The sequence below is a fragment of the Manihot esculenta genome, chromosome 3, assembly GCF_001659605.2.
Source record: "Manihot esculenta cultivar AM560-2 chromosome 3, M.esculenta_v8, whole genome shotgun sequence".
Taxonomy (NCBI): domain Eukaryota; kingdom Viridiplantae; phylum Streptophyta; class Magnoliopsida; order Malpighiales; family Euphorbiaceae; genus Manihot; species Manihot esculenta.
The window spans coordinates 21,468,354-21,494,569 of record NC_035163.2 but is presented as its reverse complement, the minus strand read 5'-3'; the positions used below and the strand labels follow the sequence as shown (position 1 = coordinate 21,494,569).

Here is a 26,216-nt window from a genome sequence, read left to right as displayed (position 1 = left end):
TAGCAAGTTGAGAAATAAATTCTATAAAAAATGGAGGGCATGGAACGGAGACGACTTATTAGAAAAACTGGATTTATATTTTTCTTTCTCTTGTTGGTGGTGCTAAATGCCCAATTAAAAATCAATTGCTGTATATTAAATGTGAAATCTTTTTAAATGAGTATAAATTTTTGTGTTAGGATTTTGAGTATATAAAATATTTTTAATTATTAATTACTTTATTAATAAATAATAATATTAAAATAAGAGTAACTAAAATTTATTGAATATAAATATATTCAATTTTAAAATTTCACAATTTTATAAAAATAAAATAGATATTTTTATATTACATAACCATATCTTTTTCAAAGAGTAGACGGAAGAATTACTTAGTTCAATAAATTTAAAATTTAAAAATTTAAATAATTGATTTTAAAAATAAAAAAATATTCGTTAATTAAGCTGTAATTCTCGTTTTATAAATTATAGTGTTGAATAGATTATAATTTTTTTGTCATACGCGTTTAATGGTTGAACGTGTCGCTGCAGTTCAACTTCAATCTAATTCACGATTTTCTCAACCCGCTTTGAAGCCATCACTGCCTTTTCCGTCATTGTCGTCGTCGATTTCCTCCGATTTGAAGCTATTGTTGTCGCCGTCGTTCGTGGTTGCTGTTTCAGCACCTTGAATCCATCACTAAAGTTGTTGTAGTTGAACTGAAGGGGGCAGGCTCGCAAGAAGCCGTAAATTAGAGTGTGTGAGGTAATCTTTCCAGTTGTAACTTGTTCCCTTTTCTAACCGTTTATCCTGTAAAATAATAATCCATATTTGGGCTGTGTTTTTATGCTTCATAATTCATCTCTGTCGTTTCCTGGTTAGTTGCTAAGTTGTATTTGGTTCATTTTACTGGTAAAAGAAATTTGTTGGCTTTGTCTGTGCTTACTCCTGGTTGGATTTTGGCCTTTTGCTGTATCTGTTTATTCTCGTTGTTCTGCGTATAATTGGTTTGAATTTACTTCTTTGACTTCTGTGTTCTTGTTGAATTCTGGTGTATGTGCTGCAAATTCTCTGATGTATATGTACTTTTTGTTTTTGTTTCGTTGAGGGTTGCTTTCCCTGTTTGCTGTGTATGTTTTCTCTTAATTCAGTTTTCTTGATTGATAATTGATTACATTTACCCTATTTTTGTATCCTTAATTGTACAAGAGAATTCGAGAGAAAATGAAGAGACAAAAAAAGGAAATTTGATTTACTTCGAGTTGTTTGGATAGATAAGTAGTTTAGAGTTTCTCCCTTGAAAGAAAGAAGGGCATTTAGGTGTTCTACATCTATTACCCTGATTATCCACCATTTGGAGGGAAATATTTTGAGACGCCCTCTTTTTCTTTTCTTTCTCTCCATTTCTCCTCTTTAATTCATGTTCAAACATGAGAGATTTATTTTCTTTTCATTTCTCTTCTCTCTATTGATCTCAATCCAAACAAAGCATTAATCGTTGTTTAGGTTGTTTAAGATGTCAACATTTGATAGCACTGAATGTACTGTAAAAATGTGGCTGCAGTTTTTCAATCCTGTGAAAATATACACCCATTACACCTTGTAACTTTCCCACCCAATTGATGCCAGTGCATTTCGACCTACTTCTAACCTTCCTGTAACTATATTAGTAGGTAAAAGGGATAGTTACTATTGTCTTTTATCAGAATGTATTATGAACTGATCATTGTGTTTATGATGAATTTCATCACTAGTTTTTTGAAATATATTTGTTTTTTGTTTAATTTGGGTTGTGTCAAATTTCATTTATCAAATTTGTTTTTCTTTTGCATTTTCAGCGAAAGTAAGAGAGAGAGAGAGAGGAACATATGGGTTTGGGAAGTATGCAGGCAAAAGTAATTGGATTTTGGGATGAGCATAGGTGTAGACACTATATTTTGTCTGAATGATAATAAAATTTAAAAAATAAAATTAAAAAATAAAAGAGTAAAAATTAAAATTCGTGATCTAGATTCAAATCAGTTTTATTTAGTTAGTTAATTTTTTTTCTTGTAAAATATTATTTTTTATTAAATTTCATACACTTATTTTTAATAATTTCTTTTGTTGGCATTTCAATTTCAATTTAAAATAAAAAATAAAAAGGAAAAGTGAAGACGATAAAAATTAATTTAATTTTAATTTCAATTTTATTTTAACACCTTTATCCTAGCCTTTATTTTTTTTAGTACTTTTTCATTCTTGGCCATTGGATTAAATTGTAAAAAGTTACTTGTACAATTGAATCGTAGCCCTCACTATTTGTCTTTAACTTTTAACCATTCATTTTTAGGATTTTGTCCATCTATATAAAAACTTGTTTTTGCCATTGATGGTGGAGGAGAATGGGGAAGCCATTAAAAATTAGGGTTGTATGTCCAGAAATTTGGAGAGGGGATTTTGAGGGACCAATCTGAAAATATCCAGATCTGCCACTATTGTCTATTTCCTCCTAAACGACATCTCTCTCTCCTAAAAACGTCTTGGACCCTTGCGGTTTCACCAAAGCACTTCCAATCCCTCAGCTTATCGATCCCTTCTACAGCGAAACCCCACCCCTGATGCTCCTCTCTCCTTGGCTTCCAGCGCCACCATCTCCTTCGACCTAACTCACAAAATCAGCTCCCAACCAGAACGCCGACGTTCCCTGGCTCCATCGTCTCCTTCTCCACGATCCCTACTCTATTCCAACACTCCCGAAACTCACAGAACCCAGAAGCTCAGAGAACCCAAAATTGCCATACTCCTTCACCATCGCCTCTCCCTCACCTGCCAAAATACTGACCCGAAGCCCCCTTGCCCACCTCGTCAGTTCCTTCATCTCCTCTCCCTTCCCGATTCCGCACCTCAAATACCCCTTTCATTCTCTGGCGATACCAACACCTTTACCATTAAACCCAGTTGTGGCACCATACCCACGATTCTCCTTAGTCACTCTCGAGTAGACCCATCTCAGACTTAACCAACAGCTCTGCATCTATTCCAGTTCGGAACTCAGCTTCCTCGCCGTGTCTGCTCCCGGACCCTCATCTGAGCACAGAATCGCAATATCAGTTCAAAGGGGCACCAGCATTACTGGCCAGCAGAAACAGAGCATTCGTTTGCCTCCAGACAGTAGATTTACACTTGGGCAGTGACAGGCATCCTTCCACCTGGGCAGTGACAGGCATCCTTCCACCGGCTTCAACATCAGATTCTTGGGTCAAGATTTGGGGTATTCTCATTCTTTATTTATTGTTTTAGTAATCGTTGATTTTTTTTGTTTTTGTATGGATTCAAAACCATTCCCCCAATTTGATCCTGGATGCTCTGACTTTGAAACTTATTAACAGTGATTTACATAATGTTTGGTTCAATTCTATAATTATAATTAGGTGGAATTCAATTGAATTTCAAATATAATTAATTTGAAATGAATTCCACTGTTTGGTTTAATATAACTTAAAATGCAGAATTCAATTGAAATTGAACTCCATATAATCTTTGTTTGATTTAATTCCAAAATTGAAATTCATTTGCTAAAGTATATATATAAAATTTTCTATTGTAGAAAAAATCTTGTTCACCATATATGTATAATAATTAATCAATAATAATAATAATAATCATAATTAATAACATATATTGATAAAATCAAAAATAAATTAACATGAAAGTTGATATTAGCATATACTCTTGTGTAAGAAAATTTTCATTCCATTCAACCAATTCAAGAGACTCTGAAAGTTTAAAATAGACGGCCGGTTGCTTAGTAGTATCTATTATTTTTATTTAATATTTATAAAATAATATAAAAATGAAAAAAATATATTATTTATTAAAATAATTTTTAATCATTTATTTTGAAATCATTAATTTTTTTAATTATTTATTAATTTTCAGTTATTTATTTAAGTAACTAGTAAAATAAATGATAATTGAAAGAAAAAGTTTTGTTATGGGCATTTTAGTCATAAAATATTGTTAGGTAAGTTGTGTGGAATTCATTTTAAATTTATCAAACTTGAAGGAGTTGGTTTTAGTTATAATCAATTCCATGGAATTCAATTTCTAGAATTGAATTCTAATTTCTCTTTAAATCAAACACACAAAACATAAAACTCAATTGAATTTGACAAAATTTGAGGAATTGGAATTGAACCAAACATATCCCTAGTGGATTATTTGACATCTTGCAGTTAGAATGATAAAACTCAGAAATCACTTTCTGTTGGTGCTGTACTAAGTTGGCAGTCCTTGTTCATGCTTTGATTATGGTTCCTTGTGTGAGACTAGCAATCCAAGTTTTTAAATTTCTGTTTGGTTGATTGTTAAGGCTTGGAGCTATGTTAGGATGTTATTTCTGCTTAATCCTTGCATGTTTACAACATAACAGTGAAGGTGATGGCTGAGAGTGGTTTTGTTGTGAATCTTGTTGCATATAAGTTTTACTTCGTTCATGGATGTCAATGCAAACTCATTTGCTTCATGGATATAAATAATGTATGCGGTTGTGAATTTTGTCATTGAAAAATTGCCTTTTGGGTTTTGCACTGAAATATGTTAATATGATGATAGTGTGAGAATGGATGAGGCTATTGGTATGAGGAGAGGTGGAAGATGATGAATATTTGTGCAGGACAAGATGGCATTATTTTGGTGCAGGTTGTGTTGTGTTGGAATGGGAAACGTCCAATTTATAGGGGGGATTTTGCCCCATTTTTGGTGGGTTTATAGGTAACAAAAATGCGCTTATTAAGCGAAATAAAAAATAAAAAATTTTGGTTTGAAGGAGTCCTCAAACTATTTTAACCATTTTATAAAATTTAAATAAATTAAACCTAGAAATATAAGTTTTGGTTTTATGGAGAGTCCTCCTTAAACCATTTTAACCAGTTTATAAAATTTAAATAAATTAAATATAGAAAGATAAATGTTGGTTTCAAGGAGTCCTTCTTAAATCATTTTAACCATTTTATAAAATTTAAATAAATTAAATTTAAAATATAAAAATTTTAGTTTGAAGGAGAGTCCCTTGAGCCATTTAAAATTTTTAATAGTAAAAATCCAAGTATAGATAATTTTGGTTCTAAGGAGAATATTATCTTTTTTATTTTTAATAAAGCATAAATTATAAAATTTTGGTTTGAAGGAGAGTCCTCCTTGAACTTTTTAAATAATTTTTAATAATTTTCTTAAATATAAAGTCTAAAATTCATGGTTTGAAGGAGAATTCTCTTTGAGCCATTTAAAAATTTAAAATATAATAATTTAGTTTGAAGGAGAGTCCTCCTTAAACTATATTAAAAAATAAATAATAATAAAATAAAATAGTAAAGCCTTTAAGATATAAGATATTTTTGGGTTCGAGCCAAGTCCTCATTGGATCCGTATAAAATAATCATAATAATAAATAAATAAATTCATAGTCTCACACTATTAAATAATAAACCGAAGTGGTAATTTTAGATTATATTTTAAATGTGCAATATGTGCAAAATCGTAATATCTTGGTGCATGTTGTTTTATTGCAATAAGGGAATGGAAATTATCAGCAAATTTGTAAGTGATAAAATTGTGTGTATATTCATGCTCCTTTAAATTTGCTTTATTTGATGAAATTGAATTAAAATGGGTTAAAATTCAGTTAATTTCGCTGATGATGGGACTTCAGTTCATTGAGTAAAGGTCTTCACTGATAGGTTGAACTCTTTAGGTATTAATGAGTCCTAATTGAAAGAAGAAAAGAGTCTCAACCCATGTTAATTCAATTCTAATTATTATTGAATTCTCAGTAAATTTGTAAATAGTGAATTATGTACATGTGCACATTCATCTTCTTTTTAATGATTTTTTGTAATTGAATTAAAATGGGTCGCAATTCCCTATTGATTTTACCTCAGCTCATTGAATGAAAGTCTTCATTGATAGGTTGAACTTTTTAAGCATTAAGTAAGTTTCTCCTTTCAAATTAGAGTCCTAATTGAGAGAAGTGAGAATTGTGACCATATTAATTTAATTTCTTAAATGTACTCTAATATTAATTTATCTGTGCATCCTTTTTTGTTGAGACGCCCATGAATAATCAATCACAAAAAATAATAAGTGATAAAACTATACTCCATTTATTTTAAAGTTCACATTAGTACTAAAGATGATTTATAGAATAAAGAGATCATCCTCTCATCTACGCAAAAGGCATTTTTCTAAAATTAGCATCCTTCTAAAATTTATTTTCAATAAAATCACATGCCCTTTTACAAAATCGTTCAATAAAAATTAAGACTCACATTTTTCTTAAATAGATATGCTTCCACTTTTTGCAATATGGAACAAATTCAAGTTTAATCCCCTTTTCAGCTTCAAAAAAATATTGATGCTATTTTCATATTTAATCTTTCAAATTTTTAATTTTCAACAATTTTAAATTTTAAAGACTCAAGGTTGGAGTCTTTTTAAATTCAAGCAAATTCTAATTTTCATCTGCAAATTTACTTTTAAAGCCTTCAATCACATTTAATTTTAAAATCATTGTTACTTCTCAAAATCTGTTCATCTGTCAAACCTGAAAGCCCTTTTTTTTAAATAATAATAATTTTACATTTTCTTTAAAGAGAGTTTTTTTAAAAAAAAAAAAATACAATAAATAAATGGGGTTGAAATTCACTCGGGGAATAATTCGTTTACTCTAATATTTGATTTACTCCATAGACATTTATGTGTTTCTATAAGTGATTTAATTTATTTTTTAGTTAAATACAAGTAGTCAATATCATAATTTAAACTCCATTCGAAATTATTGATAATTAGTTTATTTGAACACAGTTTTAAATCCCTTTACTTTGTCTAGGGACGATGTAGGGTGCTAAAACCACCCTTACACAGATATGAATTTCGATTTCAGAATCCCTAAAACAGAATTGGTTTATTAAATTTTCAAAATGAAACGGTTTTCTCTAATTTTGATCTTCAAAATTAGGATGGGGCGACTCCTCACTTTCCACTTCAGTGAGTTTTTCTATCTCGCAATTGCAAAACCCCTTGGGACAATAGGAAGTGTATAAAAGTGGGTTTGCGAAATTCAAATTTTGGGATAAGCATAGGCATATATATGTACATATACATATATATACGTATAAATATATAAATTACAGGTTCAGGTTGGATAGCTGACCTGATCACATTCTTTTTATTGCATTTTCAGCAAAAGAAGGAAGAGATAGATAGATAGATAGAGAGAAAGAGAGAGAGAGAGAGAGAGAGAGGAACAGATGGGCTTGGGCAGGTTTGGGAAGTATACAGGTAGTAGTAACTAGACTTTGGGATCAGCATAGCCGCAGGTAGTATGTATGTCAAGCGAGTTTGGTAATTCAAAATTTGCAGGTATCCTACCTACTGTCATTTCTAATGAAGGGTGAGTGCGAAGTGTTGATGACTACCTGGAGAAGAAAGTTTTAATCTTATAATTTGTCTTGATGTGATGGATGCATCTTGTGTTACTTGATGCCTAGAGAAATGAATCACGTCCAGAAGTAGAGTTTTTTCTGGTAACATTTAGCTGGGTCTGTTGCATCAGATTCAAGGAAACCAGTAGACAGGGATAAGATTGTGTCTATTATGAGGCCAAGTTTTTGAAGCTACCACATTTTACTCCAATACATGGTTGTTATCTGAGACAGATTGGCTAAAAAATTTGGTAGCAGTTTGTTAATCTGCACCTAGATCAGAATCTCAGTTTTAAAGATGGAAACTTAAGCACAGTTGGAAAACCTGGGAAGGAACGCTGTCTGCAAGCAATACTGAGAAATTATTCTCAGGATGACTGTTAGGGCTGAAACTTTTGGAAGGGAATCTGTGTGACAACTGACAAGTACATAGGAGGCATTTCTTGAGGAGCCATCTTAAATGGTGATCATGCCGAGGTTTTGGTGAGTATTTTTAGTTAGTAAGCTTCTTTAGTTAGAAATAAATAAGAGTTTGTATTGATTGTGAAGTAGGCAGCCAGATTATAAATAGGCGCATTCTGAAATGGATGCAACTATCCATGTCTGCAAATATGCAGAGCTGGAAGAGTTTTTGCTGATGCTTAATTGGATGCACAACCATCTAATTTTTGCCTCTCAATAAGTAGTTCCTTCTCTTACTTTTTCTTTTTTTTTTTTTTGTGTGTGTCCATGTCTGTCTGTGTGTGTAATCAAGATCCAGTTGATCTCATTCTGTTCCCAAAGTCACTTGGACAAGAAATATCGAGTCTACGGAGTACTTGTTTGTGAGTACACCTGTTGGTAGACAATTAGGAATGGAGTTTGAAATTCTAACAAAAATAACTTTAATGTGATAGGCTGGCTAAATTAACCACTACAATACTGCCTTCCCATTAGATATGATAATACCAGTTAGCAGTTGAATAGCTATTGATCAGGTAAGCCAACCTGGGATACTGAAAGCTGGATTGACTTCCATTTTTGCATGCTAAAGGAGTTAGAACTAGAAAAATTAGGAAAGGAAAGGCATCCAAATCTATTTTGGTGTGTAATGCACCAGATTTAGGTGACCTTGTAAATATCCTGAACTTTTACTCCCGTTATTGCTGTGTGTGTTGTATGCAAACCATGTAGTGTTATATCTTTTAGAACTGCATGCAAAATATAGAGAGCATTGCTTGTGTGATTGAATGTAGTCTATAAATGAAGAACAGAAAGAATAAATGTTTTCAGATTTTAACAATCTCAAAACCATGGCTTGACTCGAACGTGTTACTGCGGTTTAGTTCTTTTAGTTGGAAGGTAACCATCTCACGTGTGAACTACTGATTCTGTATTTTATTAATTGTCCCACTGGTTTTTCTTTTTTTTTTTTTTTTTGCCCAATGATACTAACTTTGGTGTTTGGATACCAATCTTTTCTTCTCTCTCTCTGTGTTCATGTTTATTGTTTTCCTTCGTCTGCTGCTAATCAACGTAATGCTCACAACTCTTTCGAACCTGAAACTGTAACGTTCTTGTTGCAGATATATGTTGTACTTGCATTAATCCACTCTATCTGCTATGGATGCTCTCAAAATCAAGACAGAAAATATCAATGATAAACTTGTGGAGGGTAGGGGTTCAAATGTGAAGATAAAGATCTTATTCTTTGCCAGAGCTCGGGACATAACTGGCTTGACTGAGATGCCATTAGAGGTAACAACTGGTAGCACTACAAGTGATTGTTTGAATAAGATAGTTGCTAAGTTCCCCAGTTTGGAAGAGATCCGTAGCTGCATAGTTCTTGCTCTAAATGAGGAATACACAACCGAAGCTTCGGTTGTCAAAGAGAAAGATGAGCTGGCAATAATACCTCCTATAAGTGGTGGCTAATTATGCTCCCGCCAAAGGGTGAGCCGGTGTGCGTTCGTGTCGTGGCATGAGCCTTGAGTTGAGGTCCCTTCAGCGGCATGTCCCATGGTCCTTTGGGATCTCACACCGGTTGTGGATGAGTGCATGTGTGGACTTATATGTAAATGAGCTTTGTCAAAGTCATGGTTTTGACTTAAATCCAATAGTTGCAGTCTTTCTTTGAGTCCTAATTGTGAAAAAAAAAATGCTCATGTCTTAAAAGGATGTGCAATGAAAATAAGATCATTCTATATTTAACTGTGTATGTTGTTGTTACATGACAGACTTGTAATTCCCTTTGAAACAGAGAAATAGGGAGAGAAAGAAATAGAAGTAGATTGGATTGAGAAAAGAAATAGAAAGGGGAGAAGTAATAGAGAGAATTAGAGAAGAGGAGAGAGCAGAAATAGGGAGAAAGAGTTTTATCTTTAATTGCTAATGATCTTGGATATCTTTATCTTTACAAGTAAGTTCCTATTTATACTACTTTGGGTGCCACAACTAAAATTAACGCATTAAATCAAAGAAAAATATAAAAATTTAATTAAATTAATTATTTAAAATTTTTGTATTTATAAATTAAAATTATTAAGTATTTTATTTTAAAATTAAATATAAATTAAAGAATATTTAACTTAATTTATGAAAATTAGTTTATAAATTTATAAGTTATTTAAGATTTATAAACATTTAATATTTTTTTTTTTTAAAAATAATTATAAGTGGCTGAAGTCGTGGATAGATTTAGAATAAAATAAATCTATTTGATTAAATCAGTCTATAATTTAGTATTTATAAATATTAAAATCAAAACTTATTTTTGTAGCTTATATACATATAGCTATTCGCCTCTTCAAGAAAATTTTCTAGTTCTGCCCATATTTCAACCACCGATTTGTGAAGATTTCATAATTTTCCTATTTGATGCTACATGAGACTCATGTAAAGTAGACAGTAAATTATCACCATAAGATAGGCTATATGATAGAAATCTGATAAATTTATATGCGGTCTCATCCATAAAAAAAAAAAAAAAAAAAAAAATCTGAATACTTCAAGTCGGCTTCAAGACAGGTCGGTCTCAAGTTGGATAGACTTGTACTCTCAACTTTAGAACGGGACTCCATAAGAAAGTTACTATTAACAGTTACAATTCAACAAATTCCCTTTACGCCTGTAATCACGGGATCACCAACTTATTAGCTGACAATATCTCTTAGTAAGCAGCTGGCCACACCATCGCCGGATTATTAAGAAATGTTATATTTGTCTCCATCCTCTTATTATATAAAAGGAGAATGATCACAAAAACAAAATATTCAATTCTCTAAAACAAATAGGCTCAAGTTTTATATTCGTCTCATTCTCCATATTACTGATTTGAATATCAGAGTGGCTACTGTGTACACCCACCACCTCACCTTCTCTATTTTGTAGGATTAGCCAATCACAATACAGTTCTATTTTAGCCACATTATCATTTTAGTTTCAGCAACATCATTTGATTCCATTACTGAAAAACTCCATTGAATTCTCTTTGTTCATTTGGATTAAAATCGGTTTTATCCCTTCTCTCTTAAAAAGAAATTTCTCTGTTATTTCTCGAAACGGCCGATAATTCACAAGCTGCTATTAAGATTGCTATCAACGAGGATGTCATCATTTCTTTTACCCATGGCAGTGAACAAAATATGCTCTCAATGGTCAATAAAGCATATCTCAACAATCTGAGTATTGAGCAAATGCTCTAATACGTTAGAAGGTTGCAGGTTACTTTTGAGCAATGTAAAGATCGGGAGGAGGCATCACTCATAGCTCCCAAGAAAAGGGAGGAAGTCTCCATTGAGACCTCAAGCCATCAGATAGGGGTAATCCAGAAACGGCTCGAAAGGAAGAATCAGTTCCAAAAAGAGAAGTCATCAGATAATGCTTCGAAGGATGTCGACTGGAAGCTAGTATGGGCTGCTCGAAAGGACCTTGGAGGGCAAGATGAGGATAAAAAGATGAGTCAAAAGCAAGGCCAAAAATCGGAGAAGCAATGGTATGAGGTAGACCACAGAAATTTCCTAGTCTCCTGAGGAAGTAATGGCCGAGGTAAGTATAAGAAATATACCCCATTGAATGACTCACGAATGCATTTTCTAATGTGGATTAGGAAAAATGACAAAAAGGTCATGTGACCTCTCAAATTCAACTCTAAGAAAGTCAGAAAACGAGATAGAACTAAGTACTTCCATTTTCATGAAGACCAAGGACATATAATGGAGGAGTGCCGACAGTTGAAAGACGAGATTGAGAGGTTAATAGAGAATGATACACTTCAAAAGTTTATCAGAAAGAGTAGAAAAGATAGGACACCCGAGCTCGAGGTAATAATTTCTGAAACCACCCCTAACAGTGAATCTATAGGGAGTTATTCATGTGATTACTGGAGGACCGAGTGTTAATGGGGTGATAGTAAGGAGAATGTTACAGATGTCTAGCTCCTGAGTCAAACTCCAAGTTTTGAAATTGGTCAAGTCAAATGATCTAGTTTTTTTATTTTATTCTTAGAAAATGTTTGTCATTTATAGAAATGTCATAAAACTAGGATGCATTCTTTAAACTTCTTTTTTTATAGGAAAATCAGAATGGTTGAATGAATGAAAAGCATGGAGACAAGAACAAAGGTCATAAGGCAATCGCTCGGCCATTTGAGCATGGGTCCTGCATATAATCCGATGTTGGTCCACGAAAATAAATTCATAAAAGGCCATAAGACCATCCGAATATAGGTCCCGCATATAATCTAAGCATTGGACCGTAGAAATAAATAAAATAATAAAAATGCCGCAAGGCCATCCCAGCATGAATCCCACATATAATTTTGGTGTTAGACCATGGAAACAAACAAATTTATAAAAGGTCACAAGATCATTCGGGCATGGGTCCCGCATTTAATCTGGGCATTAGTCCGCAGAAACAAACATTCACAAAAGGCCATAAGATGTAGGTTCTGCATATAATCCGTACTTTGGTCCGCGATAACAGACATTCATAAAAGGCCACAAGGCCATCTGGGTATGAGTCCTGCATAACAAGGTATCTAACGCTAGGCCGCAAGGCGGATATAAGTCAGTCTAACTAACCAAGTGTTAGTCCTGTCTTATAAAAAGTTTCTAAGACATTTAATGTCAGGCCACAAGACATGTATAAGTCACACCAACCTACTAGGCATTAGTATCAGCTTCACAAAAAGTTTCTATAGCATTTCATGCTAGGCCACAAATCGGGTGTACGCTATACTAACTAAAGCGGGGTTAGTCACCTATGAAAATTTCTAAGACATTTGATATCAAAGTCTATAAGGCGAGTATAAGTTAGATTGAAAGAACGAGCGATGGTTCAGTGATTAAGATATTTCATATTAGGCCATAAGATAGATATATACCAGACCGACCAACCGAGTGTTATTTCCATTTCAAAAAAAAAAAACTTGAAAGGCATTTTATGCTCATTATTAAATAGTTATTATCGTACAGTCGGATATCACTTCATTGTTCTATAAACATTTTAAAAAATAAACATCTTAGGATAATTATTAAAAATTTATTAATTTTGATAATTAATATTTTAACATTTTAATGTTATTAAAGTTATCAACTTTATTTAATTGCATATTATTTTAATCCTTATTTTTTCTACACTATTAAAATCATTATATAGTTGAAGTTGATTTTTTTCGATGATTAAATAATTAAATTAAATTATTTAATATTATATAATTATTTTAATATTTTAATACATTTAATTTAAATTAAATTATCATTATTCTATCTATGAAATTTATTATCATTTTATTATTTGTAATTATTTTAAAAATAAAATTTATCATAAAAATTATTGAAAATTGTTAAAATATATAAATAAAATTTTAATATTATCAAAATAATTATTTTTCATAATTATCTTGAATTTACGTATTATTATAATATTTAATTTAAAATTAATTTACGGTGTAGATTGCTACGAATTTAAGCTGCTAATTGCTTTCTCGTAATCCATTTTTAGCTGTGATTTACTATTTTTATGTCATGATTACAAAATAATTAAATTATTCAAATTATAATAAAAAATTCTTAACTTAACCAGTAAAACTATATATTTGTTAAAGTTATCAAAATTGTACAAACTAATTTATAATCTTTAAAAGAAACTGTCATATTTATTTATAGCACCTTATGTGCTTATAAATTCAGATAAAATAAATAAATAAACAATAATAACTCATATTATAAATTATTTATTATCGAATATTTACTTATTTATCATTTATAAATATTTTAATTAAACATATAATTATTTTAAATTTTAAATAGTTTATGAATATTAAATACTTACAAATAATTTTAATAATTAAGTCAATCGCCCCCTAAAACTATCAATATTAGATCTTCCACCACAAGTGAATTTTGAGAATTTTTTGAATTCTGATATTATTACGTGTATGTTGCAAAAATCTTTTTCATTATTATAATGGATCCTAAAACAAAATAAGTATTTTGCCCATTGATTTCGTTACTGGAAGGAATGTGATATTTACATAAAAATTTCATATATTAGAATATGTTAAAATATTTATGAATTATTCTGAGATGAAATTAACCAAATAAACAAAATCAACACAAAGAAATTTCCAACAATTACTCCACCGCCAAATCGACGAAATCAATATCAAAAGTGAGATTTAACAAAAAAAACCTAATTCAAACTCAACAAACGTATTATGTACATAAAACAGAGAAAACTCTAGTACTGGAGCACCAAGCGTCTAGAACAAACAGAGCAATGATACCTCCTTTTAGTCTTGAAGTAAAGAGGCAAGAAACAGAACCTCCACTGGCTCTCTACATCCATCGCCTGAATCATCCCTCCACAGTATGGACATGCTCCAGGCGCTATCTGTCTTCCTACCACCCTCTCATCTTCATCACAAACAAACACTAAACACATCTTGATTTCTTGCTCAAACTCAGACCAGAAGATCAATTCTACTTCTCGCCGATTGCGGACAAGGCTCAATTTCTTGATTTATAGCGGGCTCTCACAGAGATGAGAAGATCAATTAGATATTTTTTATATGATCGCTGCTATCAGACGGCTATTTGGGTAATTTATAGGAAGTTGAAGAGGGCTTTAGCGAGGGTCTAGAGAGGTAGAGCTTAAGCTGGAAAGAAGGAAGAAAACACTGCGCGTGATCTAGGAAATTCTCGATTTTATTCTCCGGTTGAAGAATTTTTGTACGCGCTTTTTCTGTCCCGGTAGCGGTCTTGTCAGGTTATACACACGTACACGTTGCTTTATTTGTTTGCTTATTATTTTGTTTATTTATTTTAAAAATATTTACTATTTAATTTTTATAATATTAAAAAAATTATTAATTAATTTATTAATTTTTAAAAAATATATTAAAATATTTTTAAAATTTTTTAAAATTTATTAATTATTTATTTTATTTATTTTAATCATTAATTTTTTATTTAATATATTTTTATTAAAAAATAAACTATAAATATAACTCAATTTATTTCTAAAAAAAATAAATTGATTTAATTAATTTATATTTTTATTATTTTTAAACTAAATATAAATATTTATTTTTATAATAACAACCATTTATTTAATTTTTTTTGAACTGGTAACAATCATTTATTATATTCATTGAAAAATTATTATTATTAGTTTTATAATATTTAAATTTTACATAATTTTTATCATTAAAAATATAAAAATTATTTCTTTTTAAATTAATAAAATAATATAATATTTTTTTTAATATTAATTATAAATATATTATTAATAGTCAATATTAAAAGTTGTCAAAACTAATTAAATAATTTTGATATAAATAATATAAATTATATATTATAAAATTATAACAATTCTAAAAAGATTTATTCTTAATTTCAAATTAAGAAATTTAAATTTTTACACTATAAATTTTATCAAATATAGAAATTTAGAAAAGAAAATTCATTTATTTTGAATTATTTTCTTATTCAATATGTATTTTTTCAAAAAAAAAATCAAATTTTATCAATAAAATTCAATTAATTTCTATTCATAAAAGTATTTATTTATTTGAAATTAATTTAAATATAATTAAATATAATTATTTTTTATATTAAATAAATTAATGATAAATTTAAATTAATTTAATTTATTCATATTTTATTATTTTTATTTAAATATAAATATTTACTTTTATAAATAATAATTATTTTTATTATATTGATTAAAACATTATTATTAATATTTTTATAATACTTGAAAAATAAATTTTACATAATTTTTTATCATTAAAAAATGTAAATTAATTTTTTAAATTTACAAAACAATATAATAAATTTCTTAAAATAAATTATAAATGCATTATCAAGATTTGCCACGAATCTCAACACGAAATTATCGTTAATATGAACAATCTAATATATTTCCATTACACTTGTAATTACGAAATTGCCAATTTATAATTTGACAATATTTCTTATCTAAGTAACTAGTCACATTACCGTCAGATAATCGTAAAATACTATCTTTATCCCAACTTTTTCACAGGAGAAGAATTATATAGGTAAATGTACACTATTCTTAAACACTGCTCAAATTCTAAGTAATTCAGTATATTCTTTCTATTTTTCAGTATACTGATTTGAGTGCTGGAGTGACTGCCGTAGATACCCATCACCACCCTACATTCTCTTCCTTATAGTTTAACCAATTACAACATAATTCTATTCTGACAATGACATTAATCTAATCCCTGCAACATCATTTGGTTCCATTGTTGGGAACTTCATTGAATCATCTCTATTCATTTGGAGTAACACCGAGCTCTTGTTCCTTTTCTCTCTAAAAGAGGAACCTTTCCTCTCAATCTCATGAAATGGTAGGAATTATACATGTCATTATAGGAGGATCTAATAAAGGCAAAGGAAAAAATAAGCGTGTAGCATAAGATATTCTATCTGTCGATCAAGAACCATGGACTAAGCAAAAGGTAAGGTTTGATTCTGCTAATAAAGTGATTGGATCTTTCAAAACGACCCGCTGGTCATTAAAATCCTCCTGAACCGATACGAGGTAAGGCGAGTATCGGTGGATACAGGTAGTTCTGTTAACCTTCTCATTTTAAATGTTGTTAATAAGTTAGACTTGGATAAAAATAACCTTGTCAGAGTTTTCTATCCTTTTGTAAGATTAGGAGATAAGATTGTGACAGTGCTGGGTATCATCAACCTTCCCTTAGTACTGGGTGATGAAAAGAATAAGCGAGAGTTATATATAGAGTTCGCGGTAGTAGATATCCCATTTTCATACAATGTGATACTTGACCATCCAGTTCTAAACTGCCATGGTATTATTATTAGCATGGGCGATATGTGTCTTAATCTTTCAGCTCTAGAGGGAATAGCAGTGGTTCGAGGCAATTTGAGATTAGCCAAAGAAGGCTACGAACACCCAGCAAAAAGTCTTAGAAAAGCATTCATGCCCATCAACTTGCTGGAGAAGTCAAAATCTCACATGAAGCTAGAACCGGCAGACCTGATAGAGGAGGTCCAGATATGTAAGGAGCAAAAGGTGTGGTTCAACACTGCGTTAACTAATGAAACAAAGACTCATCTAGTAGAATTTCTAAAGAGCCGAGTAACCACTTTCACTTGGTCCCCAAAAGATGTAACAGGTGTGAACCCAGCTCTCATCACCCATAAGCTATTTGTTGAAAAAATCGTCAAACCAATCCTATAGAAGAAAAGAAAGTTTGCACCAGAGAGATAGCATGTGATCAAAGAAGAGGTTGATAAGCTTTTAAGTGCAGGATTAATAAAGGAAATTCAGTATCCCATATGGATGGCCAATGCGGTCCTGGTAAAGAAAGTTAATGGAAAGTGGAGAATGTGCGTAGATTTCACCAACCTAAATAAAACATGTTCGAAGGATCCATCGACAAATTAGTAGACTCGATCTTGGATCACGCGATGGTTTCCTCCCTTGATGGCATTTTAGGATACCTCTAAATTATGATGGACATCAAGGATGCAGAGAAGACTGCGTTCATAATAGACAAAGGAGTTTACTGGTATAAGGTAATGCCTTTTAGTCTAAAAAATGTTGGGCGACGTACCAAAGGCTGGTGTCAGAAATCTTTAAGGACATGGTGGGTTCAACCGTTAAAGTGTATGTAGATGACATGATGGTAAAAAGCCGATCATTAGAAGACCATCCAGAAGATATCCAAAAAGTCTTTGACGTCCTGAACAAGGCAGGTATGAAACTGAACCATGAAAAGTGTACCTTAAGAGTAAAGGATGGAAAGTTTCTAGGGTATATCATATCAGAAAAAGGTTACAGAGGTGAATCCCCAAAAAATCAGTGTTATCCAAAACATAGCACCCAAAATCATTAATGAAGTGCAAAGGTTGAACGGGTGAGTCACTGTTCTAGGTCGTTTCCTATCATGCTCGGCCAGAAGATGTCTCATGTTCTTCAAACCTTTAAAAGGCAAAGGTAAGTTTGAGTATGGGTAAGAGTGTGTAGAGGAATTTGAAAATCTAAAAGCCTTTATATCATCTCCTCCATTGCTAAGCCCATCTGTCGAAGGTAAAGTTTTATTTTTATACTTATCTATGACATAGAAAACAATAAAGTTATGACCATACTTCGAGTCGCACACCATCGAAGTCAGAACATACTATCCTGTGCGAAAGGTTCTGCACAAACCAGAGCTATCAGGGGGATTATCTACCTGGACAGTAACATTGTCGGCATATGACATCAGGTATGTTCCTAGGAAGGCAATGAAAGCTCAGGTACTAGCCGATTTTATTGCGAAAATGACTCCACCATTAGAACCTTTAGAGTCCCCTGAGTCAACCATAGAAGAGCGGAAGGTTTGGGCAGATGGAGCTTGCAGGACCGAGGGTTCCAAGATTGGGATCTTGTTGTAGTCGCAAATCAGTATAAAGCTTCGATATGCGCAAACATCACCTTCAATGTCACTAACAATGTAGCTAAGTACGAGGCTATAATTATAGCCTTGAGAATCATTAAGAAATTAGGTATACAAAAATCCATTATTTTTAGTGACACACAATTAGTTGTTAATCAGTTCTAGGGACAATTCAAAGTCCAAGAACTAAATCTTATCAAATAAGAGGAAAAGCTTCGTTCCCTAATGGAGAAGATCAAGGATGGGCAAGACAGTTGTGAGCTATGACAAGTGGCCAAAGGCAACAATGAAGAGGCGGATCTTCTAACCAAAATGGCAGCGACGGGTAAACAACACTTGACTCAACCGTTTCAGTTCGAGAAATTATACACTCCAGTAATAGAAGTAGAAGAATCTTTTCCCATAAAGGAAGGGAAGTCATAGATGACGCTCGTATACAAAATTTTGACACAAGACGATCTTCCAGCCAATGAGTTATCAGCCAAACAAATAATAAAGAAGTCTTCTAAATACGCACTAATTGATGGTTGGTTGTACAGAAGGTCCTCCATACAGCCATGGCTGCAATATGTTACAGAAGAGGAAGGTTAGGAAATCCTAAAGGATATTCACGAAGGTGATTGCGATAACTATGAAGGAGATTGGACAATTACTCAGAAAGCATTCAGACAATGGTACTATTGGTCAATGATCATGTAAGATGCGAAGCAATTTGTCCAAAAGTGTCGAAGATGCTAGGTACATGCAAATATTCTAAGGACCCAAGGAGAAATGCAAGCAGCCATTGGAAGCCACTGTGCTTTCTTTTAGTGGGGGATAGACATCCTTGCCCCCTTCCTTAAGGCATCGAGGTCAAGGAAGTTTGTAATTGTGGTAGTAGATAACTTATCAAGCAACCTACTACATCACTCCGAATAATCGGGAAATGCCATATTTATCCCCACTTTTTTAAAGTATAAAAGAAAAAGAATTATATAGGAAATATACGCTATTCTTGTACATTACTTAAGTTCTAAGTAATTTAATGCATTTTCTCTATTCTTCAGTATACTGATTTGAGCATTGGAGTGGCTGCCGTGGACACCCACCAGCACCTCCCATTCTCTTCTTTGTAAGTATAGTCAATCACAATATAATTCCATTCCGACCACGTCATCAATCTAATTTCTGTAACATTATATTATTAAAATTTATTAGCAATTTATATATATACATACAAAATAATTCTTTTTCGCATCTAAATGCATATGCAAACAAACCTGAATTATGATAGGTTATGCTTATAAACACATATTGATAGCTGATAACATATACAATTATTTAAAATTAAAGAATAGGTCTCACAAAATAATATGGCGTCAGCTTGTATCCTCACATTTCCTATAAAAGAGAAGGAGTTAATTAACTAACTAAAACTGCCTACCTAAATTATTGAAACTAGTTAATGACTTTAAACTATATAGAACTCAGCTCAGAGAAAAAAAAAATCGATCATAATCCAAGGAATACAGGAAATGGATTTCCTTGTAAAGAGAGGGATCAGATGTATAACTTTTTTTTATGAGTTTGAGATAAAAATGCACATATAATTTCTAGATTGTTATCGACAAGCTATTAAAATGATAAACTATTATTTTAAAAATTATAATTGTGCTTGTGAAATATTAAATCATATTCATTTTTTTACAGTTAAAAATATTATAAATATATTTTATAAAAGTTTTATAAATTAATAATACAAAATATTATAAATTTTGAATTAATTTAATTATAATCAATATTTTTTAACTAAACTTTTTATAATAAATTATTACAACCATCATCTTCTAAATTATATTTTTAAGAAAAAATATGAGAAGATAGCAATAATTTTTGTTATTGTAATGAGATAAGCTTATAATTGTATCTTTGCAATTTAAACTTTTTATTATTTTAAAATGCCATAATTTTTAAAAAATTTTATATTTTAATGAAGTCATTATCCGTTAATTAAGTTGATAATTTGATATGACAAACTAAATAATAAATCATTAAGATACTACATGAAAAATCAAAATATTATGATTACTTAAAATATAAATAAAATCAAAATAGTAAGAATATATAATTTGGATGGATTGAATTGGTTTAGCCTTTTTCATAGAACTATTCTAACTAAATTAAAATTAAAGAGTTTCAAAATAAAATCAAACTAAATTGAATCAAATTAATTTAGCCTATTTTTATTTCCAAATTTTTGAACTTATAAAGGTACAACCATGCTTGTATGCGTAGCTGAGTTATAACACAATCGATTATGGACATTGAAATCCTTTTACAATTATGTGATATTTGTTAAATTTTTATATATAAATTTATTAATAAATTTTATTTTTTAAAATTAAAATGAAGTGATTAAAAATAAATTATATTTTTAAAAAATATTTTATACAGAAAATATTTTCTAAATATAAGTTATTTTCAACAAACTAATGGAATGTAAATTTTCTTTTCTATTTTTAAATGTTTTTTGTGTGGCCGTCAATAAATTCGCTCTCTAGCATGACCTCCTCCACTCTCTTTTATTTTTCCTTTCAATTTTCTAATACAAAATATTTTAGTATATCAATAAACAGCAAGTAAAGAAAACAAAAAAAATCCAAAATTAACACCATGAACGATTCTAAAGGAAGAATCATCACATTAAAATAGAAATGCCATAAATAGAAGATGTTAGATGTTTTAGTGCTTTAATTACACCTTTATAACCACCTTAGATTCTCATGAGTTATCATTGGGCAATTCCAAACTAGACATTTATTTAAAAGAACCTCTCTCTAAAATTTTTTAGAGAGAGGTACTCTTTTTTTTTTCTATTTCTTTCTTTGGAGTAAGTTTTCATTGTTTGCCGCACTGTCGGCTCCTTCCTTTCTCGTCTGAATAGAGGGAAACCTATCTTCCTTCCCACTCGGAGCGTGGGTTTTCCCTCTCCACCTCCGAGTGGCATTTGGCTTTTTTCTTTTTGATTGATTGCTATTAAGAGGGAAAATAAAATTATACTACTCCTCTTTGTCATATTTCTTAGCCTTCTTTCTTTTTCAATACTTTCTTTTGTATTGACAATCAATATTCGAGAGCACATAGTGGTATTAAGCAAAGTATGTCTTATATTTTCTGTTCAGCCATTATTATAATTTTCTTTGATCAACCTTATATTTCTTGAGTTATTTAATTTCTTTCTTCCTTGCTTCGTGTTTTATAGAAAGCACAAAATGGGCAAAATGCATTTGCTTGTGGGGTCTGGCTGGCCTGCTATCGTTCTTTGCTTCTTCTTCTTCTTTTTCATTGCTTCCTCTGCGAATATCCCAGCAAGGTTCATCCTCGTGATCTTCCTCTTTATTTGTTTATTCGTTGTGATTTTCATTACTTCTTTTTATTTTATTTTTTTTTTTGTGGTATGTGGTGACAAAAGGGAGAGAAAAAAAGTAAGTTAATTAAACTTATTAGGAATAACATGCATACTTTTCCATTTGCAGAAAAGTTCCAAGTAGAACTAATAACAACCCAGCTCTTGGGGTGCAGCTACAAGTAACTGATAAGCAAGTAATATACTTAAATTTTCCATCTTACTTTTATTATTTGTTATTTATAAATCTCCCTAGTTGTATTTTATTATTATCGACATATTCCATACAATTAATTAATTATTTAATGTGTTTAAATAAGGTGGTGGTTGACAATGGAATTGTCCAAGTCACTTTCTCTAATCCAGGAGGTGATGTTATTGGAATTAAATACAAAACAATCGATAATGTACTTGAAATCAAGAACAAAGAAGATAATCGAGGGTATGTCATTTAATCCTTTATCATTTTCTATTTGTTCATTACTTTGTGATTATAAATTCTAATCATGGTTAGTAATTCTTGGAGTTTAGATACTGGGACGTGGTATGGAACCGACCTGGAGAGTCTAACATCTTTGACAAGTAAACCCATATCTAAATTAATACTTTATAAACTCTAATTAAGCTTATGTTGTTTCCAAGTTGAAATTTTAATTGTTACTATAATTCTTAGGCTGCAAGCTACCAAGTTTAGTATTATAGTGCAAAATAATGACCGAGTAGAGATTTCATTCTCTAAGATTTGGAGCCCTTCAATGGATAAAACCATAGTCCCTTTGAAGGTAGACAAAAGGTGAGCTCTAGTTCATTGTATATAAGAAATAAACAAAGTTTATGAAAGTTTGATTTCTACACACCGACTTCAACGTTATAGGTACATAGTTCAGCGTGGAAGCTCAGGACTTTATTTGTATGCCATAATGGAACGCTTGAAAGGGTGGCCTGACGTTGATATGGATCAAATTAGGGTGGTTTTCAAGCTTCAGAGTAAAAAGTAAATGAATAATTAATCAATATTTTTATCATTATTTATTTTATATTAATCAATTAAAGGCCGTAAGAACATTTATTTATGAAATCAATGGTCAGGTTTCACTACATGGCAATATCCGATGATAGGCAAAGAGAAATGCCAATGCCTCAAGATCGTGTCACTGGCCAGCCTCTAGCCTTTCCTGAAGCTGTTCGTTTAACCAATCCAGTCAACCCTAAACAAAAAGGGGAGGTAATTAACTCTTGTCATTTCAATTTCCCACTAGTAAATTGATAGTGCAGAGTGGTTTGATCCATTAATATTGTTGGAATGGTGTAAGCAGGTGGATGACAAATACCAATACTCTTGTGAGAATAAAGATAACAAGGTACATGGATGGATATCAAATGATCCACCAGTCGGATTTTGGATGATCACACCCAGTAATGAATTTCGCGATGCTGGACCTGTCAAGCAAGACCTGACCTCTCATGTGGGGCCTATTGTTCTCAATGTCAGTACATGATATTTAGAAATTTTCATTATTGTTAACAATTTATAATATTAATAGTAGAACGCCTCAATGTTGTCAACATGAGATGGTCATTTCTCTTCAAAATTTTTTTTTTATCATTTATATATATTAATTATAGTTCGTTCATTTTTTTTAGATGTTTGGTAGTGTTCATTATGCTGGAAAGGACTTAAATGCAGCATATCGAAATGGAGAGCCATGGAAAAAAGTTTTTGGCCCTGTTTTCGTCTATCTTAATTCTGTTCCTTCTGTAAATCCCAAAGCTCTCTGGGAAGATGCTAAAAGACAAGTACATATCTCTTTGCATATTCATTCTTTTTATTCATGAGAATCTTGGACGCAATTTTGAGTACTCATGCTATCTTGTTGATTATTAGATGTCAACTGAAGTTAAAAGCTGGCCATATAATTTTCCTCGATCTCAAGATTTCCCTTCTTCTGGTCAACGGGGAAATGTTGTAGGTCGATTAGTAGTTCGTGAGCAGTACATTAATAAAAGATCGATGGATGCAAGTTTTGCTTATGTGGGATTGGCAGCGCCAGGTGTTGCGGGCTCATGGCAAACAGAAGCAAAGGTTAGAAACAAATGTGAAATTTTATTCCCAAATTATCTAGTGAGATGAGGAATTTCTTGGCTAACATTTCTATGCCTTTTCGATTTACTTATAGGGTTACCAATTTTGGACTCAAGCTGATAAGAAAGGAAGTTTCTCAATTAAAAACATCAGAGCTGGGAAATATAGTTTATATGCATTTGTTCCTGGTTTTATTGGAGATTACAAGTATAATGTTGATATCATTATTCAACCGGGTATTTATAGCTTATAGTAGTTTTATAAATAGTTAAACTAATTTTCTTTAATTAGTTGATGAAATTATGTACATGTTGAACTACAGGATCTAATATCAAATTGGGTGTCCTTACATATGATCCTCCAAGAAATGGTCCAACTCTTTGGGAAATAGGCATTCCTGATCGTACCGCTGCTGAATTCTATATACCAGACCCAAACCCAACACTCATCAACAAATTGTATATTAATAGCCCAGCAAATAAGTTAGCTCTCTTCCACATTGCCGCATGCCTTCTTGTTTCATCCAAAGTTAATATCATGCATAATTTTTTATTATTGCCTTTCTTGTACAGATTTAGACAATATGGATTGTGGGACAGATATACCGATCTATATCCTAAGAATGATCTCATATATACAGTTGGTGTTAGTAATTATGCTAAAGATTGGTTCTATGCCCATGTTAATAGGTACTTATTAACACCTATTCCTCTAAATCCTTAATTACCTTAAGTATAATAATAATAGTTATTCTAAGGTTGGTTATTCACATTGCAGAAGGGTAGGAAATATGGCATATGAGGCAACTACATGGCAGATCATATTTGAACTTAAAAGTGCAAAGCTAAGTGGAAGTTACACTCTACAAATAGCCTTGGCATCAGCTACTAATTCTGAACTTCAGGTATGTCATTCACTGTTTAATTAGCAATTTCATTATTCTTATATCCTAAATTTAATAATAAAAAATCTATCATATATGAAAAAGGTGCGGTTCAACAATGCCAAAGCTAAACGACCTCTTTTCACAACAAGGCTAATAGGCAGGGATAATGCTATTGCAAGAATGGGAATTCATGGCTTATATTGGTTGTATAGCATTCAAGTACCAAGTACTCAACTTCTCCAAGGAAAGAATATAATTTATCTTACTCAGTCTAGAAAGGGAAGCCCTTTCACTGGCATTATGTATGATTATATTCGTTTAGAAGCACCAATAAAAGCTTAATAATGGTTGGTAAAACATTGATTTGTAAAATGTTTATATATATAAATATTTAGAAAGACTTTTTTTTTCTTTTTTAATGCATAGCTACTATATTTTGAACTTTTTATTTTTGTCTTTTATCATTCATTTAATTAATATTTTGAAATCGATTGCTTATCTATTAAAATAACATTATCAAAACACTCACAAAATAATCATCATATAAGTAGGAGCAATTCTATAAAAACAAGAAAAAAATAATCACCAAGTAACGTAGAACATATCTTAACAACTTTTAGTGAAGTCAACTCATGAGAGAGTTCGATTACATATATAATTCTTATCTCGCTTATATCTAAATAGAGTTCGATTACATATATAATACTTATCTCGCTTATATCTAAATAACCATAGGTGAGTTTTAGAAATATTGAGAACTAAATATGCGAGTTTTAAAATATGAGGGACTAAATTATAATTTTTTCTAAATTTCCTCTGTAGATAAAAAAAATATAGAAATCCAAAATGGCTATTTATAACTATTGGGTTCACGATTGAGGAGATGGCCAAAGTAATTTAACTCAACAAAGTCCTCACTTCCTTATCTAATTGCAAATAAATGAGTAAGCAAAATAAATATTTGTTCACCGCGGTGAGCCTAGTTCTTACCTAATCATGTTTGTCTGCTCTAATGAATAGTGAGAAGCAGGTACTGAAGTGAGATTTTTTCAATAGACTGGGAAGAAGAAGGATTTAATGGATTTGTTAAATGATTAATAGATTGATTTGATGATCCGAAAGATGATTTAGTAGCCATAACAAAAAGATAAATTAAGCAAATGAGTAAAGTGAATTAAAACTTATCATAGGTCTTGATTGGTTTAAATAGCTCATTTGATTTCACTTCCTAGAATGTAACTTAAAATTAAGGGAAGTAACTAGAATAAATGAAGAGCTTTCTTAGGTAGTCAAAGTAAGTAGCTAATTAAATAAATAAAATTTTTAGCATCTCTTGGAAACTTAAAGTTTCTTAATCGAGTTATTACCAACCAAACAATGTCTTAGATTTTTTAAAGCAGTGATTATGGCCATGACATTATAATAAGAAATGAACAAGAATATAAATGGAAACATCTTATTCTTCAATAAAGCTTTTTATATATAAGTTTGTACACAA

The 26,216-nt window shown here is 31.1% G+C and overlaps 3 protein-coding genes across 4 annotated transcripts; 2 read left to right on the top strand and 1 right to left on the bottom strand.

The window, feature by feature from the left end:
• Positions 1–497: 497 nt before the first annotated feature.
• LOC110611787 (molybdopterin synthase sulfur carrier subunit) lies at positions 498–9,628 on the top strand. 2 transcript variants are annotated; one of them, XM_021752264.2, is made up of 3 exons: positions 498–745; positions 2,313–3,233; positions 9,009–9,628. In XM_021752264.2, the coding sequence occupies exon 3, from the start codon at positions 9,046–9,048 to the stop codon at positions 9,355–9,357; it is 312 nt and encodes a 103-aa protein (XP_021607956.1). In that variant the 5' UTR covers positions 498–745; positions 2,313–3,233; positions 9,009–9,045; the 3' UTR covers positions 9,358–9,628. The 2 variants fall into 2 exon arrangements, with proteins under 2 accessions (XP_021607956.1, XP_021607957.1); XM_021752265.2 differs by lacking the exon at positions 2,313–3,233.
• Positions 9,629–14,035: 4,407 nt separating this feature from the next.
• LOC110612057 lies at positions 14,036–14,625 on the bottom strand. Its single transcript, XM_021752704.2, has one exon. It carries the CDS (start codon positions 14,365–14,367, stop codon positions 14,164–14,166), a length of 204 nt encoding a protein of 67 aa, XP_021608396.1. The 5' UTR covers positions 14,368–14,625; the 3' UTR covers positions 14,036–14,163.
• A 2,944-nt stretch (positions 14,626–17,569) lies between these two features.
• LOC122723293 (rhamnogalacturonate lyase B-like) lies at positions 17,570–25,060 on the top strand. Its single transcript, XM_043955077.1, has 18 exons — positions 17,570–17,739; positions 17,860–17,922; positions 18,194–18,305; positions 18,904–18,980; positions 21,880–21,946; positions 22,070–22,191; positions 22,281–22,331; positions 22,423–22,542; positions 22,624–22,743; positions 22,839–22,974; positions 23,066–23,236; positions 23,394–23,546; positions 23,635–23,832; positions 23,927–24,068; positions 24,155–24,314; positions 24,405–24,521; positions 24,610–24,736; positions 24,821–25,060. Exons 1-18 carry the CDS (start codon positions 17,570–17,572, stop codon positions 25,058–25,060), a joined length of 2,346 nt encoding a protein of 781 aa, XP_043811012.1.
• Positions 25,061–26,216: the final 1,156 nt, after the last annotated feature.

Coding starts and splice junctions, on each gene's coding strand:
- LOC122723293 (XM_043955077.1), top strand. CDS start 17,570: ATGGTGGGTTCAACCGTTAAAGTGTATGTAGATGACATGATGGTAAAA. Junction 22,744..22,838: donor TTCAAGCTTCAGAGTAAAAA/GTAAATGAATAA, acceptor ATCAATGGTCAG/GTTTCACTACATGGCAATAT. Junction 23,833..23,926: donor CATGGCAAACAGAAGCAAAG/GTTAGAAACAAA, acceptor ATTTACTTATAG/GGTTACCAATTTTGGACTCA.
- LOC110611787 (XM_021752265.2), top strand. CDS start 9,046: ATGGATGCTCTCAAAATCAAGACAGAAAATATCAATGATAAACTTGTG.
- LOC110612057 (XM_021752704.2), bottom strand. CDS start 14,367: ATGTGTTTAGTGTTTGTTTGTGATGAAGATGAGAGGGTGGTAGGAAGA.